Source organism: Geotrypetes seraphini, chromosome 13 (genome assembly GCF_902459505.1).
Source record: "Geotrypetes seraphini chromosome 13, aGeoSer1.1, whole genome shotgun sequence".
Lineage (NCBI taxonomy): Eukaryota > Metazoa > Chordata > Amphibia > Gymnophiona > Dermophiidae > Geotrypetes > Geotrypetes seraphini.
This window is the reverse complement of record NC_047096.1, coordinates 65,436,084-65,450,117: the sequence shown is the minus strand read 5'-3', so window position 1 is coordinate 65,450,117 and position 14,034 is coordinate 65,436,084. Positions and strand designations below refer to the sequence as shown.

The 14,034-nt window shown below is 44.7% G+C and overlaps 1 protein-coding gene across 3 annotated transcripts in view; it reads right to left on the bottom strand.

Annotated features, from left to right (window-relative positions):
- Positions 1 to 14,034, bottom strand: part of THRA (thyroid hormone receptor alpha) — a 268,232-nt gene that overhangs the window by 16,342 nt on the left and 237,856 nt on the right. For all 3 annotated transcript variants that reach the window (XM_033917906.1, XM_033917907.1, XM_033917908.1), the window contains one exon: positions 3,927 to 4,132. In XM_033917906.1, the coding sequence (XP_033773797.1) occupies positions 3,927 to 4,132 (206 nt within the window). The remainder of the gene's footprint in view (positions 1 to 3,926; positions 4,133 to 14,034) is intronic.

Sequence of the window (14,034 nt, the reverse complement as noted above, 5' to 3'; positions counted from 1 at the left end):
CTGAGAGCTGTGTTTTGTATAGTCTGAAGTTGTTTTAGCATGTTGGCTGGGCATGGCAGATAGAGGGAGTTGCAGTAGTCCAGTATACCTAAGACTAGGGATTGGACAATGAGCCTGTATTGCTCTATGTCGAAGAATTTTCTTATTTTACGTAGATTTCTCATAGTTAGGAAAGCATTCTGGGTTGTCTTATTGATTTGGGCCTGCATTGTGCAGCATCTGTCTATCGTTACTCCTAGCAGTTTAAATTCGGGCTGGATTGTGTGTTTGATGGCCTTAATTTCCAATTCTGTGATGGTGAGGGTTTTGGCCTTTTCGAGCAGTAGAAATTTTGTTTTATCTGAGTTTAATTTCAGTTTGTGGTCTTCCATCCATTTTTCTACTGCATCTAGTGTTTTTTTCCAGTTTTACTGTTGAGGTGGGATCTGGTGAGTCAAAGGGGAGGAGTATGGTGATGTCATCTGCGTACTGAAGGATGTAATGTTTAAGTTGTCTAGAGTGGTTTCTGAGGGAAGATATAAAGAGGTTGAAGAGCGTAGGTGATAATGGTGAACCTTGTGAAACTCCGCAGGGGTTGGACCATGGGTCTGATTTGAGATCGTCGGACTTTACTCTGTAAGTTCTGGATTTGATGAATCCTTGGAACCAGCTGTGACCCTGCTGAGATCCCTATGGCTTCAAGTATCTGTAGTAGTATTGGAATGGTCGACAGGTCAAATGCAGCAGAAAGATCAAATTGGATTATCAGCATCTTTTTGCCTTTGCTGAGGTGTTGTCGAGCTGTGTTAAGTAGATGTTACTAGTAGTGTCTCTGTGCTGTGGTTGGTTCGAAATCTTGATTGTGAGGGATGAAGTAGGTTGTGGTCTTCCAGGTAGATTAGTTAGGTATTGAGCTACTAGACCTTCTATTATTTTAACGTATATTAGTATTGAAGCGATGGGTCTGTAGTTGGAGGGGTTATCTATTGGGTCTTTGTGAGCTTTCACAATTGGGGTGATTATGATCTCTCCTAGGTCTGTGGGAATTGACCCTTCCGTTAACGTAGTTTGTATCCATTGCATGAGTTTACTTTGAATTTGCGTGGAGGCTTTTTGTCATCAGGTAGGTGGGGCAGTAGTTTAGGTTGCATGATGCTTGGCTGTATTTCTTGTAGAGTCGATTCATTATCAGACCATTGTACTACTGGGAGTTGGTCCAGCTTCTGTCAGCTGAAATGGCTTCTCTTTTTGTAGGGTTTATTATTTATCTCGTCGAGTAGTGTTGAAGGTGGTCTTGATCTTAGCGATCTTGTTTTGAAGTGGTTTGCAAGTTGGGTGGCTGTCGGTGGGTGGATTCCTTGAGTGGATAGGAAAGGTTTGATATCAGTGAGGTTCTTTACTAGGATGAATAACTCTTTTTTGTGTCTAGGGTTTCCGTGCCTACCATTTTGGAGTAGTTGAGGCTTTCCGTTTTTCCTTGAGTTTGATCTTGTATAGTTTGATTTAGGTTTCTCCATGCAATTTTAGTATGTTCTAGGCTCTTTTTTTTCCATTCTCTTTCTAGTTGTCTGCAATGTTTTTGAATTGGAGAAGTTTCGATGTCGAACCATTTATCTGACGGTCTGCAGATTCTGAGTTTTGATTTTTCTGGAGCAAGCTCGTTCAAGATGGTTTCACTTGAGGTTCGCCATTGGGATATGAATTCGGTGGGAGCTATGTTGTCGATTACGAGGTCTGCTTTATCCCAAAATGTGGTGGGTTCGATTTTTTTTGGCGAGTTTTGAGGGGAGGATGCTTCTTATTGCATTTGAGCTCAACATGATCCCAAAGGGACCCCCCACATCACAGGAAGACCATCCTGATTTCATCTGATAAAACTCTATTCTCTAGGAAAGATCAAAACCACTCTAATACAACTCCTCTGATGCCAAGAGCATGCAGCCTATCCAACAAGATAGCATCGTAGACCGTATCGAATGCTGTCGACACATCCAGCATTACCATGAAAAAAGAAATTCCATAGTCCAACCCAAGACGCCTCTGCCCTAGACATCTAGTACCGATGAATGAATTAAAAATATTTTAAATAAAAAAAAACAACATAAAAAACAAAGGCCCCTTTTTACAAAGTCTTTTTTTTTATCATGGCAGGCCGCAGTAATCATTCATAGGGAATGCCCATAAGGAATCAATGGGCATCGAAGCGTTTACTGCGCGGAAGCACTACCACGCCCTTTGTAAAAGGTGGGTGGGGAAGAGTAAATGTATCTGAACAATCCTAGCATATAAAAACTCATTGGTGTAGATCCTTTAAAGAAATAAAAAACAAGTACTACATCAGCCAAGAAACACAAACCTCTTCACATAAATTAGAAATGGTAAGAGAATAAATCATATAAAATACCTATACCATAAACAATCATGTGCAATAAAACTATCCCTCCGTTATTTCAGAGAATTAAAATCCAAAAAATGCACAGGTATGTTATCTACCTATGAAAACAAGAATTTACTTGTTTGATCATTTGTATACATACACACACCATATATGAAATGGCCATACAAATACATCTTGAAATGGATATGTGGTGTATGTGTGTGTACATATATACGAAGGATCTTCAAAAGATTTTCCTACACTTATTGTAAATTTAGCGGCCATATTCACCAAAGCGTAATAGCTATCCCACTTACCTACAAGGTGAGCCAGGTTGCCTGACTAGTCACATGACATTCTATGACACACCCTCTTAGCACTTCTCCACCCCAACCATTTTCTGCAAAAATATGAAAGTGTGGAAGCTTTTTGAAGAACTCTCGTGTATATATATATATATATATAAAATTGATATAATGTTTTATAGACTCCTAAGGAAGGCCATTTAGCTGAAATATAGGCCTGTGTCAAGTCTTTTCAATTCAAATAAAGCTTTGTGAGTCTTGGATAAGAGTTCCTTTATGTAGAAATGTACCACAGGTGGCTGGGTAATGATGTATAGAAATACATTTTTGCAGTTAGTATAAGAAAGCATAATGTTGAGATCCAGGACCAGTGGCTCTGGGAGGGATTCATACATCTTACCTATGCAGTGATTACACTCTCCTTCAGCAGACACATCCCTCACCCTGGACTGCTGAGACCTGACTGGACAGGCCCAGAACACCATGTGTGAGAGCTCTGGCACTGCCTATTCCACCTGTTCCCAGTCTCCCCATGAGACTATCCCAACCATGGGAGAACCACCAAGGAGAGCAATAAGCAGTGTTAGGATCAGTGGCGTAGTAAAGGTAGGAGGCGCCCGGGGCATTGATGCCTCCCTCTCCGTTGCCCCAGTTCCTTCCCCCGCCCCCACTCAAACTCTCCCTCCCCCCCGTACCTCTAAATCTTCACCAGCACGAGTGGCTTCTCCAGCATGCTCCTAGTGGTAGTGTTGGACTTCCCTCTGATGTCACTTTCTGGCCCCGTGACTCGGAAGTGATTTCAGAGGGTAACCAAGCTGGTGCAAACAATAGGCAGTTAAAGTTGCTCATGCTAGCGAAGATCTACTAGAGGTTCGGGGGGAGGGATGCGACGCGAGCATGGCTTGGCATGGTGAAGATGGTGCTGGTGCCCCACTGATATGATGCCCAGGGCAATTCACAACCCCTGCACCCCCTTACTACGCCACTGGTTAGGGTTGTCAAGGTTGCTTTGAGGGCACTTTCCATTCTCTTCTGGAAAAGCAATGACTCTCAACTGGATGGCATAGTGGGTCTTCAGTAGCTACTAAACCTGCATCTCACTGCTGCAGCAGCTGTTCACTTCCCTGCATCTGCCCCACCCCTAGTCACCTCCCAGTTTGGTTTTGGTTTCTGTTTTTCTAGCTCTGGCACTCCCACTATTGATCCATCTCCTCCCCAGGCACTGGAACAAGAGAGGAGCCTGGGAGAGGTCAGGTGAAACTCACTAGGAATTTCCGCTTCTGCTTCCAGTGGCTGCCCTGCGCATTGGTGCTACGATGGGCTTCTGTGACGATTTGGATCAGCTCCCATTCCTCATTGCTTGGTTCTGGCCGATGCTGCAGTGTTTTGATCATCTCTTCTTTACGCCGCCGCTCTCGGTTATCCTCGATCAGTTTCCGCTTGGCTACCCGTTTGGAGTCATCCAGAACAACTGAGGAGGCACAGGGAGGAAGAAGTGTGGTAGTTATCACTAGGCAGCAAGAACCTTTATTCACACTCCACTCAAGAATAACTTTATGTGATCTGCTCCATTCCATCAAATGTAGCACAGAACAAGTTGTGACTGCAGATTGCACTATTGAAATACACAGCTACAACCTGGGGAAAATGGCCTCTGAGTACCTGTACCTGAAGTTTGTTGCGATGTTAATGGAAGAGGGGAAAAGGTGGACGCTGCTTCTAAAGAAGGAAGTTGAGCTCTAATCCCAGCTCTGTAACTAACTCCTTCATAGCCCTGACAGAAGTTTTGGTACTATCCCCCATATCCTAGAATGCATGCTTTGCTGTATGGGAAGATTAGACACTTAACTCGGTAATCTTCTTTCTAGTAAATAAGCATATCATTCTTGAGCTCTTGGGTAGTCAATCCCTTCCTGCGAGATCTGTGTAGACAGCCTCATTAGTATTTTCTTGACTCCACCTCCCATCACTCTGGGCTGTTCTGTACCTTCTCAGTTCATACCAAAGCAGATGATCAACCTTAGAGAGGAAACAAGTCTGTTGTGCTTCAATCACGTAATACATAATATTTTGAACATGGTTAACATATAACAAGGTCTTAGGGTTCTGAAGGATACCCCTTGAATGCACTGAAATGGTTGTGTAATCACCTGCTGGATAAAGGAAAAAACAAGCAAACTGTACTTCTCTGCTTGTCTGAGGCTATAAGCAGGCTAAATAACATCTAATAGGGCAGGCTTCAGGAATGATATGCCTATTTACTAGAAAGAAGATTACTGAGGTAAGTACCTAATCTTCCCTTCTAGTGTAAATGGCATATCATTCCTGAACTCTTGGGACATATCAAAGCAGTCTCTGGAATCTAGGGTGGGACAGATGAGTCTGCTGTAAGTATGGACGATCCAAATGTGGAGTTCAATTTGGTCAACATGTCCACCCTGTAAAATTTCGTGAAAATATGGAGGTGGCAGCTCTGCAAATCTCTTCAGGGTAAACTGCTGTAGCCTCCGAACAGGAGGATACTATTCCCCTACTGGAATGTGCCTTCAAGAATATGGAGATTGCTTTCCACTCCTGATACAGCCTGAAGAAATGGCCATACGAATCCATTTTGAAAAGGTCGTTTCAGAAGCTGGTCAATCCTTACGGGCCGCATCTGCCAGTACAAAAAGATGATCCTATAATCGAAACTCATTTGTCATTTCCAGATAATGAAGCAGCACTCTGTGAACATCCAGCAATTTCAGGACTTTATCCCCCTTCTTGAATGTGGGTAGGTGTACGTCTTGGTGGATGTGAAAAATGGAAACTACTTTTGGCAAAAAAGGACAGTACAGTACACAGTATCACTTCAGACACTGAAATCCTGAGAAAAGGTTCTCTGCGTGAGAGCACCTGTAGTTCCAACACCCACTAAGCTGAAATGACCACCACTAGAAAGGTTATTTTCACCATGAGGTCCATCAATGATGCCTCATCTAGAGGCTCATATGGTGCTCTAGCAAGTGCTTGCAGGACCAAAGTAAGACTCCATGATGGAAAGGGGAGTCATACTGGAGGATGTAAATGCAAAGCTCCCTATAGAAACCTGGCCACATCTGGGTGCGAAGACAAGGACTTCTTGTTCACTTGAGGTCTAAAGCATGAAAGACCTGTTACTTGAACTTTGAGGGAGCCTACTGCCAGCCCTTTTTCAAGCCCCTCCTGTAGGAATGCTAGGACCAAAGAAATTGGAGCCACAACCAGGTCCTCACTCTTCTGTGCGAACCAGAGCTGGAAGCACTTTCAGGCTTTCACATAGGTGGCTAAAGTTGACTGCTTCTTGGTTCGTAAGAGAGTGGCAATTACCACGCCCAAATAGCCTTTTCGTACTAAAGCTGTGTGCTCAAAAGCCATGCTTTAAGACCAAAGTGCTCCGGATCCTCCAGGGTGACTATCATGGGCCAAGGAGGGAAGACATATAGGAGTCTCTCTTTTGGCCAAGATTGCACCAGGGCATCCAAGCCATCGCTTCATGGCTTGTATCTTTGGCTGAAGAACCGTGCTGATTTCTTGTTGGTTGCCAACGCCATTAGATTGAATCCCCAATGACTCATGATACTATTGAACAATTTTGGAGATAGAGCCTATTCTCTGAGATCTAGGGTTTTTCAGCTGAGGAAATCTACTTTCACATTGTCCACTCCTGGTACATGCATCGCTGAGCCAGTAGATGGATTTCTGCCCACAAAAACAGAAGTTGAGCTTCCAGGAATATAGCAACACTCTTGCTGTCCTCCTGCTGACTAACATATGCTACCGCTGTCGCATTGTCTGAGAAAACTCACACTGCTTTGTTCTGCAGTTTGCATCTAAACACCTACAGCACCAGGTGGATGGCTCTCAGTTCCAACTGAATCATCGATCGATTTGAAGGGGGACCAGCATCCCTGCACTGGACACCCCTTGCAATATGCTCCCCAACCCATAGTCAGGATCACCCATGAGGAGATGAAGAGTGACACCCCTTGGCCAAGGACTGAGGCTCCAGTCACCAGTTCAGACTGAGCCATGCTTCCATGAAAGGGCCGAAAGAACTCAAGCTTATACCCCTCTTGAATAATCTCCAGTATCCAGTGGTCTGAAATGATCCCTGGCCACGCCTTTCAATAAGTATTAACCTCCCACCAGCTTTTGGAGGTCCAGTTGCTATCCTGGCATCATAACTGCTTCTTGGGAGTTGGAGTAGGGCAGAATCCTGAGAGTGGAAGTGGGAACAGGGCAGAATCCTGAGGGCACATAGCACCCTCCAAATCTTTGTCTTGTATCTTGTGATCATTTCTGAACCGATGTGGTTCCCGAATACCGGCAATTTTACCTACAACTTTGAAAATTACCACAACCTCACCCCCTGGAGGTTCTTAGTCTGCTGTTCACTAAGGATTTTGGTTTGTGATCCTGTACGCTTGTCATTAGGTCATCTAGACCTTTCCCAAAAAGCAATTGCCCTTTGAAAGGAACAGTCCCCTGCCAACTGTTTAATCCACAGCATTATGTGGGCAGAGATAGCATAGGCAGAAACTGCTCAATACTCTGAAAATATCATAAAGAACATCTGCCACATAATCCACTCCGGACAGGAGAAACCACTGATCTCTCCCAGCATCAGCCTCTGGATCACGGCACAACTTGGAGTGGCAGGCATGTGCTACATACGATGCCACAGCCTTTAATTCCACAGCTGCGGCCTCAAATAGCTTCTTGAGGACAAAATCCAGACTGCAGTCATGAATATCTTTTAATACCACTCTGCCATCGGTGGGGAGAGAGGTATACTTGGTTACCTGCGCCACCAGAGAATTCACCTTTGGTGGAACAAATACTGGTTAAAATCCATCCATTGGGTAAATCTTCACCACCCAAAGAGGCCCCCTCTGGGGCCTCCCAATGGTCCGTTAACATCTTAGTAATGTCCTGATGTGAGGGGAAGCATGTGGACTGAGCCTTAGTACAGCTCATAAGTGAGCACCTCGTACCGCATATTGATAAATTCTGGAGCAAAACGGTACTACGAACATCCCGAGGTCCCTTGCAGTTGCTCCCATGTCCCTTTCTTGGGTTTTGCAGTGGATGTGAGGCTACACTTTGTTGGGGATGCATTTTCACTTTTTTACCCTGCTCTAACTAGGACTTTTGGCCTGAATCTGAAGAATCCTGGCCTGAGGCTCGGTTCTTGTGCCCATCTTATTCAATATCTTCATAAATGACCTGGAAGAGGAAACTACAAGTAATATAATCAAGTTTGTTGATGATACAAAACTATGCCGGGCGGTTGGGTCGCAAAAAGACAGTGAGGAACTCCAGAGAGACTTGAACCTGCTAGAGAAATGGGCGGAAAAGTGGCAGATGAACTTCAATATAGATAAATGCAAAGTGATGCACCTGGGCAGGAAAAACAAGGAATATGCATATAAAATGTCAGAAAGTTCTTTTTCACACAGCGAGTGGTGAACACTTGGAATGCTCTCCCAGAAGAGGTTGTGATGGAAACCACCATTCTGGGATTCAAGGGCAAGTTGGATGCACACCTTCTTGCAAATAACATTGCGGGATACGGGTCTTCAACAGGCAATACCTAGCTATCTGCCGCATGTGCGGGTCGCTGGACTAGATGGACCCAAGGTCTGATCCGGTGAAGGCATTTCTTATGTTCTTATGAGGAGTCCATCTCACCTGATTTTAAGCAAAATCGAGGTTTTTTGAGACAGATAGAGGCTTTTATTTTCAAATCGGGAAATCCAAGATGGCTGCCACTGCAATGATTTTTGCGCCAAAAAGAGCCTTTGGGAGCTACACTAGGGGTCAAAAACTAGCAATTTAGAGATTTTAGAGGTAGGAAACCTTAGCTCTAGCCCCATATCTAAAAACATTTTCCAATTCCCCCCCTCCCCCCCCCCCCCCCCCCCCCGATTTTTTACCCTAGGCAGTCAGTCTTGTACTCATTGTGCCATGCTTAAGCTGGGAGCTGCCTGGGCTGAGCCTGCAGCCAGAGAAATGGGAGAACTTCTGGCTCACACAAGTCTGGAAACTGTAATGCTTGCTTCTTCTGACTACCACTTTGACCCTACGACCGGCCAGAGATCACAGCCCCCAGTAGAACCCGTGCATGCAGCGGGGGAAGGAATCCATGCATGCAGCAGTCAGCCCTGATCCAGGTAAAAAAAACACCACTGAGTTACTCAGCCTATGCTCAAACTCACTGTGAACAGAACCAGGGGCGAGCCTTGCTTCCAAGGGACAATCCCTGAGCTCCCAAACAGTTAGTGCAGGCCAGTCAAATGGATGCACTGTAAAGCAGTCTGCCCCTTGGCTACAGACTTCTGACCTGAGTCCAAGCTCTCCCATTGCCAGAGATGTCCTAAGCTGGGAGCCTTGCAACTGGATGAAAAATACCCAAATTAAATAAAAAATAAACTTACCATCTCACATGTTGTCAGAGAAACTGAGGAAGTATAGGACAGCTCAGTGATGGGAGGCAGAGTGAAGAAAATCCTAATGATCTCTACACAGATCTTGTGGGAAGGGACTGACTACACAAGTTCAGGAATGATATGCCTGTTGCATTAGAAATGAGAGATGCTAGCACTCTCTGGCTACACCATCAAAGAGTTACAGCTTCACGCCATCCTGTCTCAGGTCATCACATCTCTTATATAGTCCTACCCCATCCTAAATTACCAACCCATGTATTTCAATGAGTAACTCTATCTGTTACAGAAAGGAGAGTCCCAGGAGTCTCAAGGGCTGTGGCTCACATAAGAATGAACCCTAGGATAATATAAAGAAAAAAAAAGGAGATCTACTGGATACTTCCTAGTGACCAGGATGGACCACTATCAGAAACAGAATGCTGAGCTTGATGGCCCTTTGGTCTGATGCAGGCCAATTGACATTTAGCCAATGGCAGTCAGCATTTTTTTTTTAGCAAGAAACAATAAAAAACACTCCAGCCGCTACGTTCTTCGCGGTCCCGACTCCAGCAGCGTGTGCAGCACTCTACACACGCTGCTTCGGGGCCTTCTACTGCCCTGATTTGCTCTGCCGCGTCTCTGATAATGTCATTAGGGACGTGCCAGAGTAAATCAGGGCAGTAGAAGGCTCCGAAGCAGCGTGTGTAGAGTGCTGCACACGCTGCTGGAATCGGCAGGTTTGTCGGGACCGCGGGAAGGGAAGGGGGGGGTAAGGGAAATGCTACTGCTGCACAGGGAAGTGGTGTGGGGGGGGAATGCTGCTGCTGTGGCTGCTACACAGGAAAGTGGGGAGGGGGGGTCGAAATGCTGCTGTACAGGGAAGTAGGTTGGGGGGAAATACTGCTGCACAGAGACATGGAGGGGGTGGGAATGCTGCTGTGGCTGCTGCACAGGGAAGTGGGGGGGGAAAGAAAGACAGACAGCTAGCACCCGTTAATGTAACAGGCTAAAATATTAGTATATATATATCTAGAGAGAGAGAGAGAGAGAGACCACAAATATCCAACATTGTGTGTTTCTGTTTTTACAAACTTAGGATGCTACACTCAGACATTGATTTCTGTACTAAGGAAGCATTCTGTGTTTTTGTTCATTCTTTTGTCATTAATAAACTTGATTATTGTAATGCCTCCTGAATGGTTTATTCTTCCAATATTTGATGACTTCAAATAGTTCAGAACATGGTTGTAAAGACGAATTACTAGCTCAGAAATATGATCATGTGATCCCTCTTACTCCATCAGAAGCACTGGTCATCAATCAATCACAGAACAACATTTAAAATTCTAATATTAGTTACTAAGTTCATTACTCTGGGCAGAGAGAGGGCACCTATATCAAAGCACAAGACAGCGTAGTGATGGAGAGAGAGGGACATAGATACAAGAGAGAGGAACATGCGTGTGCACATACCAGGAAGAATGAAAGATGGCGACAGACACACGGGATCATAGAAGTATCTTGTATACTTAATATTTCCAGAGGCCTAGCTCCTCTGGCTGTATATTACAACTCCATCAAGGTTTCCATGATTAAATGACAAACCAGTGGCTCTGCCCCCAGTGCTTGTGTGGTACACGAGACCAGCTGGGACTTTACCTTGTCACACTTTTTTTCCCCTCAGATTAAAAAGATCTATAATCATACAAAGCAACTAAAAATATAAAATCTGTAAAACTTCCAGAGGAATGCAAATCTGCAGTAGTAACAAAATGACACAGAGGCTAATGGCATCTTTCAAACTAACAGATTTATTGAGGCACAAGCTTTGGAGGGCAGGAGATACTTTCGTGAAGGCCACTGGAGCTGGTGCCTTGTAATACACCCAGATATCTGACACAAGATTATTTTGAGGTGTTCCAAGCCAGTGTGCTCAGGGTGACGCTCTAACATGGTATGAGGTGCCAACTCTAGCATGAATCTTAACAGAGATACCCTCCGGCCTGCAGCCCTCTCTCAATCCTGTCAGGTACCTGTTTTTAAAAAGGCTCTCTTTCTGGATGAGCTGCAGATTTCCTACCCCCCCCCCCTCCCCAGTGAAGTGACTCTTGGATAGGTTTTCTTGTCAATTTGGGGTACAAAGTCTATAAAAGGGACAGTGAGGAAGTCTGAAAACTTTCTTATGTTCCACCTCTACAGGAAACCAAGGCTGCTGGAGATTTCTAGAACCGATTTAGTCAACTTTAACCAGGGTCCTTCAATTCATCTTCAGCTACAATTGATTAGCACTGGTAGGAAAGTGTGCAGCAGTGTGTTCTGCTAATCAAGGCAAATCAGCCCTTGGAAAGCGGCAGGGGGAGTGCAAGCCAAAAACTTCTGAGCCTGTGCTTGACAAGCCAGGGGGAGTTGGCAGGACTCTCTGAACAAAAAGCCAGCCAAACCAGACAGAACATTCAGTGTTTGGAACTGAAGCCCCACAGCTCTTGTCTAATTTTTTCCCGACACAGAGCCTTGCATCATAGCACCTGGCTGGCACAAGTGAGGTTCAGAGGCTTAAAGTGGCATTAGATCACCAGAAGGCAGCCCTGGGGCAATTAATTTCCTACTACCAGCCTTAGTCAGCTCTTTTAAATCAGGCTCCAGGTAAAATTAGCCCATCAAAACGCTAAACAGCATGGCGTATCTCACAAAAACATTATCCCACATTTGTCTACTATTTCCAGCACTGAAGAAATACAGCTATGCAGGCATCAAGAGGCCTATTTGTAATGCCAGGGGCCAGGGCTTCCTGTGAACTTCCACAGAAGGTTTGAGGTCCTTCTTCTAATTAGAGCGGGATTAAAGTAGACCATAGGACACAAAGAAATGTGACAATTTTGCTAGGTACTACATAAGAATATAAGAATAGCCATATTGGGCGAGCAATGGTCCAACTAGTCCAGTATCCCATTTCCAGCAGTGGCCAATCCAGGTCACAAATACCTGACAGAAACCCAAATAGAAGCAACATTCCCACTAATCACAGTAGCAAACAGTGGCTTCCCCCCATGTCTGTCTCAATAGCAGACTATGAACTTTTCCTCCAGGAGTGTAGCCAAATCTTTTTTTAAACCCAGCTATGCTAACTGCTGTTACCACATCCTCTGGCAACAAGTTCCAGAGTTAACTATTCATTGAGTGAAAAAAAATGTCCTCCTATTTATTTGTTTATTTCCATGTAATTTCATTTGAGGGTCCTCTGGTCTTTGTACTTTCTGAAAGAGTGAAAAATTTATTCACTTTTATCGGTTCTACACTACTCAAGATTTTGTAAACCTCAATCATATCCCCCTCAGCTGTCTCTTTTACAATCTGACGAGCCCTTTTCTCATATGACAGGAGTTCCATTACCTTTATTATTTTGGTCCCATTTGTGGGGGGGGGTTTGGCCACCGCTACACACCGGGCAGATTTCAGTGTAGTGTCTGCAATGACACGCACCTCTAAAGATTCAGGGCCGAGGTCTGTAAAGTATGCCTTCTCTGTAGCATGTCCCCCCCCAGTAGATTTCCCTAATATATTAATCACAATTCCCCTTCTCTCCAAGGGCCTTTGCAAGAGAAGGGGCAGTTCAGTCCCTCCAGGTCTGGGTGTGCAGGACACCGGGTTAGCTTTACCCAGCTAGTACAGAGGCTCAGGATCAGGAATAAAGGGAAACCTGGAGGGAGCAGGGAACAGAGGTTGGAGTGGAATTAGGAGTATTCAGCTATGGGTCTATAGAGATTTCCGGGAGGGGGGTGAGGGGGTATTGAGAGGCTTAAGTGCTGCCAAATTCTCTTCCTATATTAACAGTTCAATTAGTGAAGGGGAGGGAAAGCAGAGGCGGTAGACATTTCCATGGAAAACTATAATCGACTCAAACTATTTAGGCTTTATTACCTCCAAATATTTGAAACCTAATACCAAAGTCTAAAAGATGGTATGACCTGCACACAAGAGGATTAATTATACACTGGAAAACCAGATTAGCTGAAAAAATCCCTCTGTTCCTTACATATAAATTCCCTGTGGAAGAGACTTCCAGGTCAGACTTTGTACTGGGTCCCAGAATCTTTATCAATTTTCTCCATCAGGTGATAAAAGCTTTCAACTTTTGGTGCCTCTGGTGTGAATTTCTCGCTCAGTATCTCTCTTTCATTTCATTTGCTCTCCTCTTTTCTCATACTTCCAGTTTTGTCTTCCTTCTTTTTCTACTCTTATCCTGTTTAATTTCTTTAATCTCTTCCTCTCTGTTTTACAATCCCTTCCCTTATTCCTCCCTCCTACAGTATCGACCTGGATTCCTGCCCCTCTTTCCCCCCAAAAAAAAATTCAGACCTCTCTCCCTCAAATATTCATTCTCTCTGTCTCTCTCCTTCACTCCAACCAGCCAATGTTCCCTGGTACTCTGCCTTCCTTCCTCTGATCTCCAGTTTGCTCCACCAACCTCAACCCCTGGCAGTAGAAGGGGAGGTGTCAATCTTCACTGCTGCATAAGGTCAACCTGACACTATTAAGGGCTGCTCTTCTTGCCAGCTGGAGGCAAAGAATATGAGAGGCATTGCCAGGGATCAGAGCAAAGGACAAATCATACAATTCTACTCTTGCTGGTGCCAAAGGGTGCAGTTTAGAATCAGGACTCAGGCCCCATGTGCACTTCTTCACAATCAATGGCAGAGATAGAATTGGAAGGTATGTACCCTTCTCAGACTGCCACTCATGTCTCTTCTAACAGACTGTTTGGATGGGGACACCTGAGAACTCACTATCTGCAATGAGTGCACTCACTTCCTCAGTTATCTTCCTACTTGGTACAGGTACCCTCCTGGTTTGAGTTATATCTAGGGTTACCAGATGTCCGGGAAAACCTGGACAGGTCCCCTTTTTAGAGGACTATCCAGAGTGC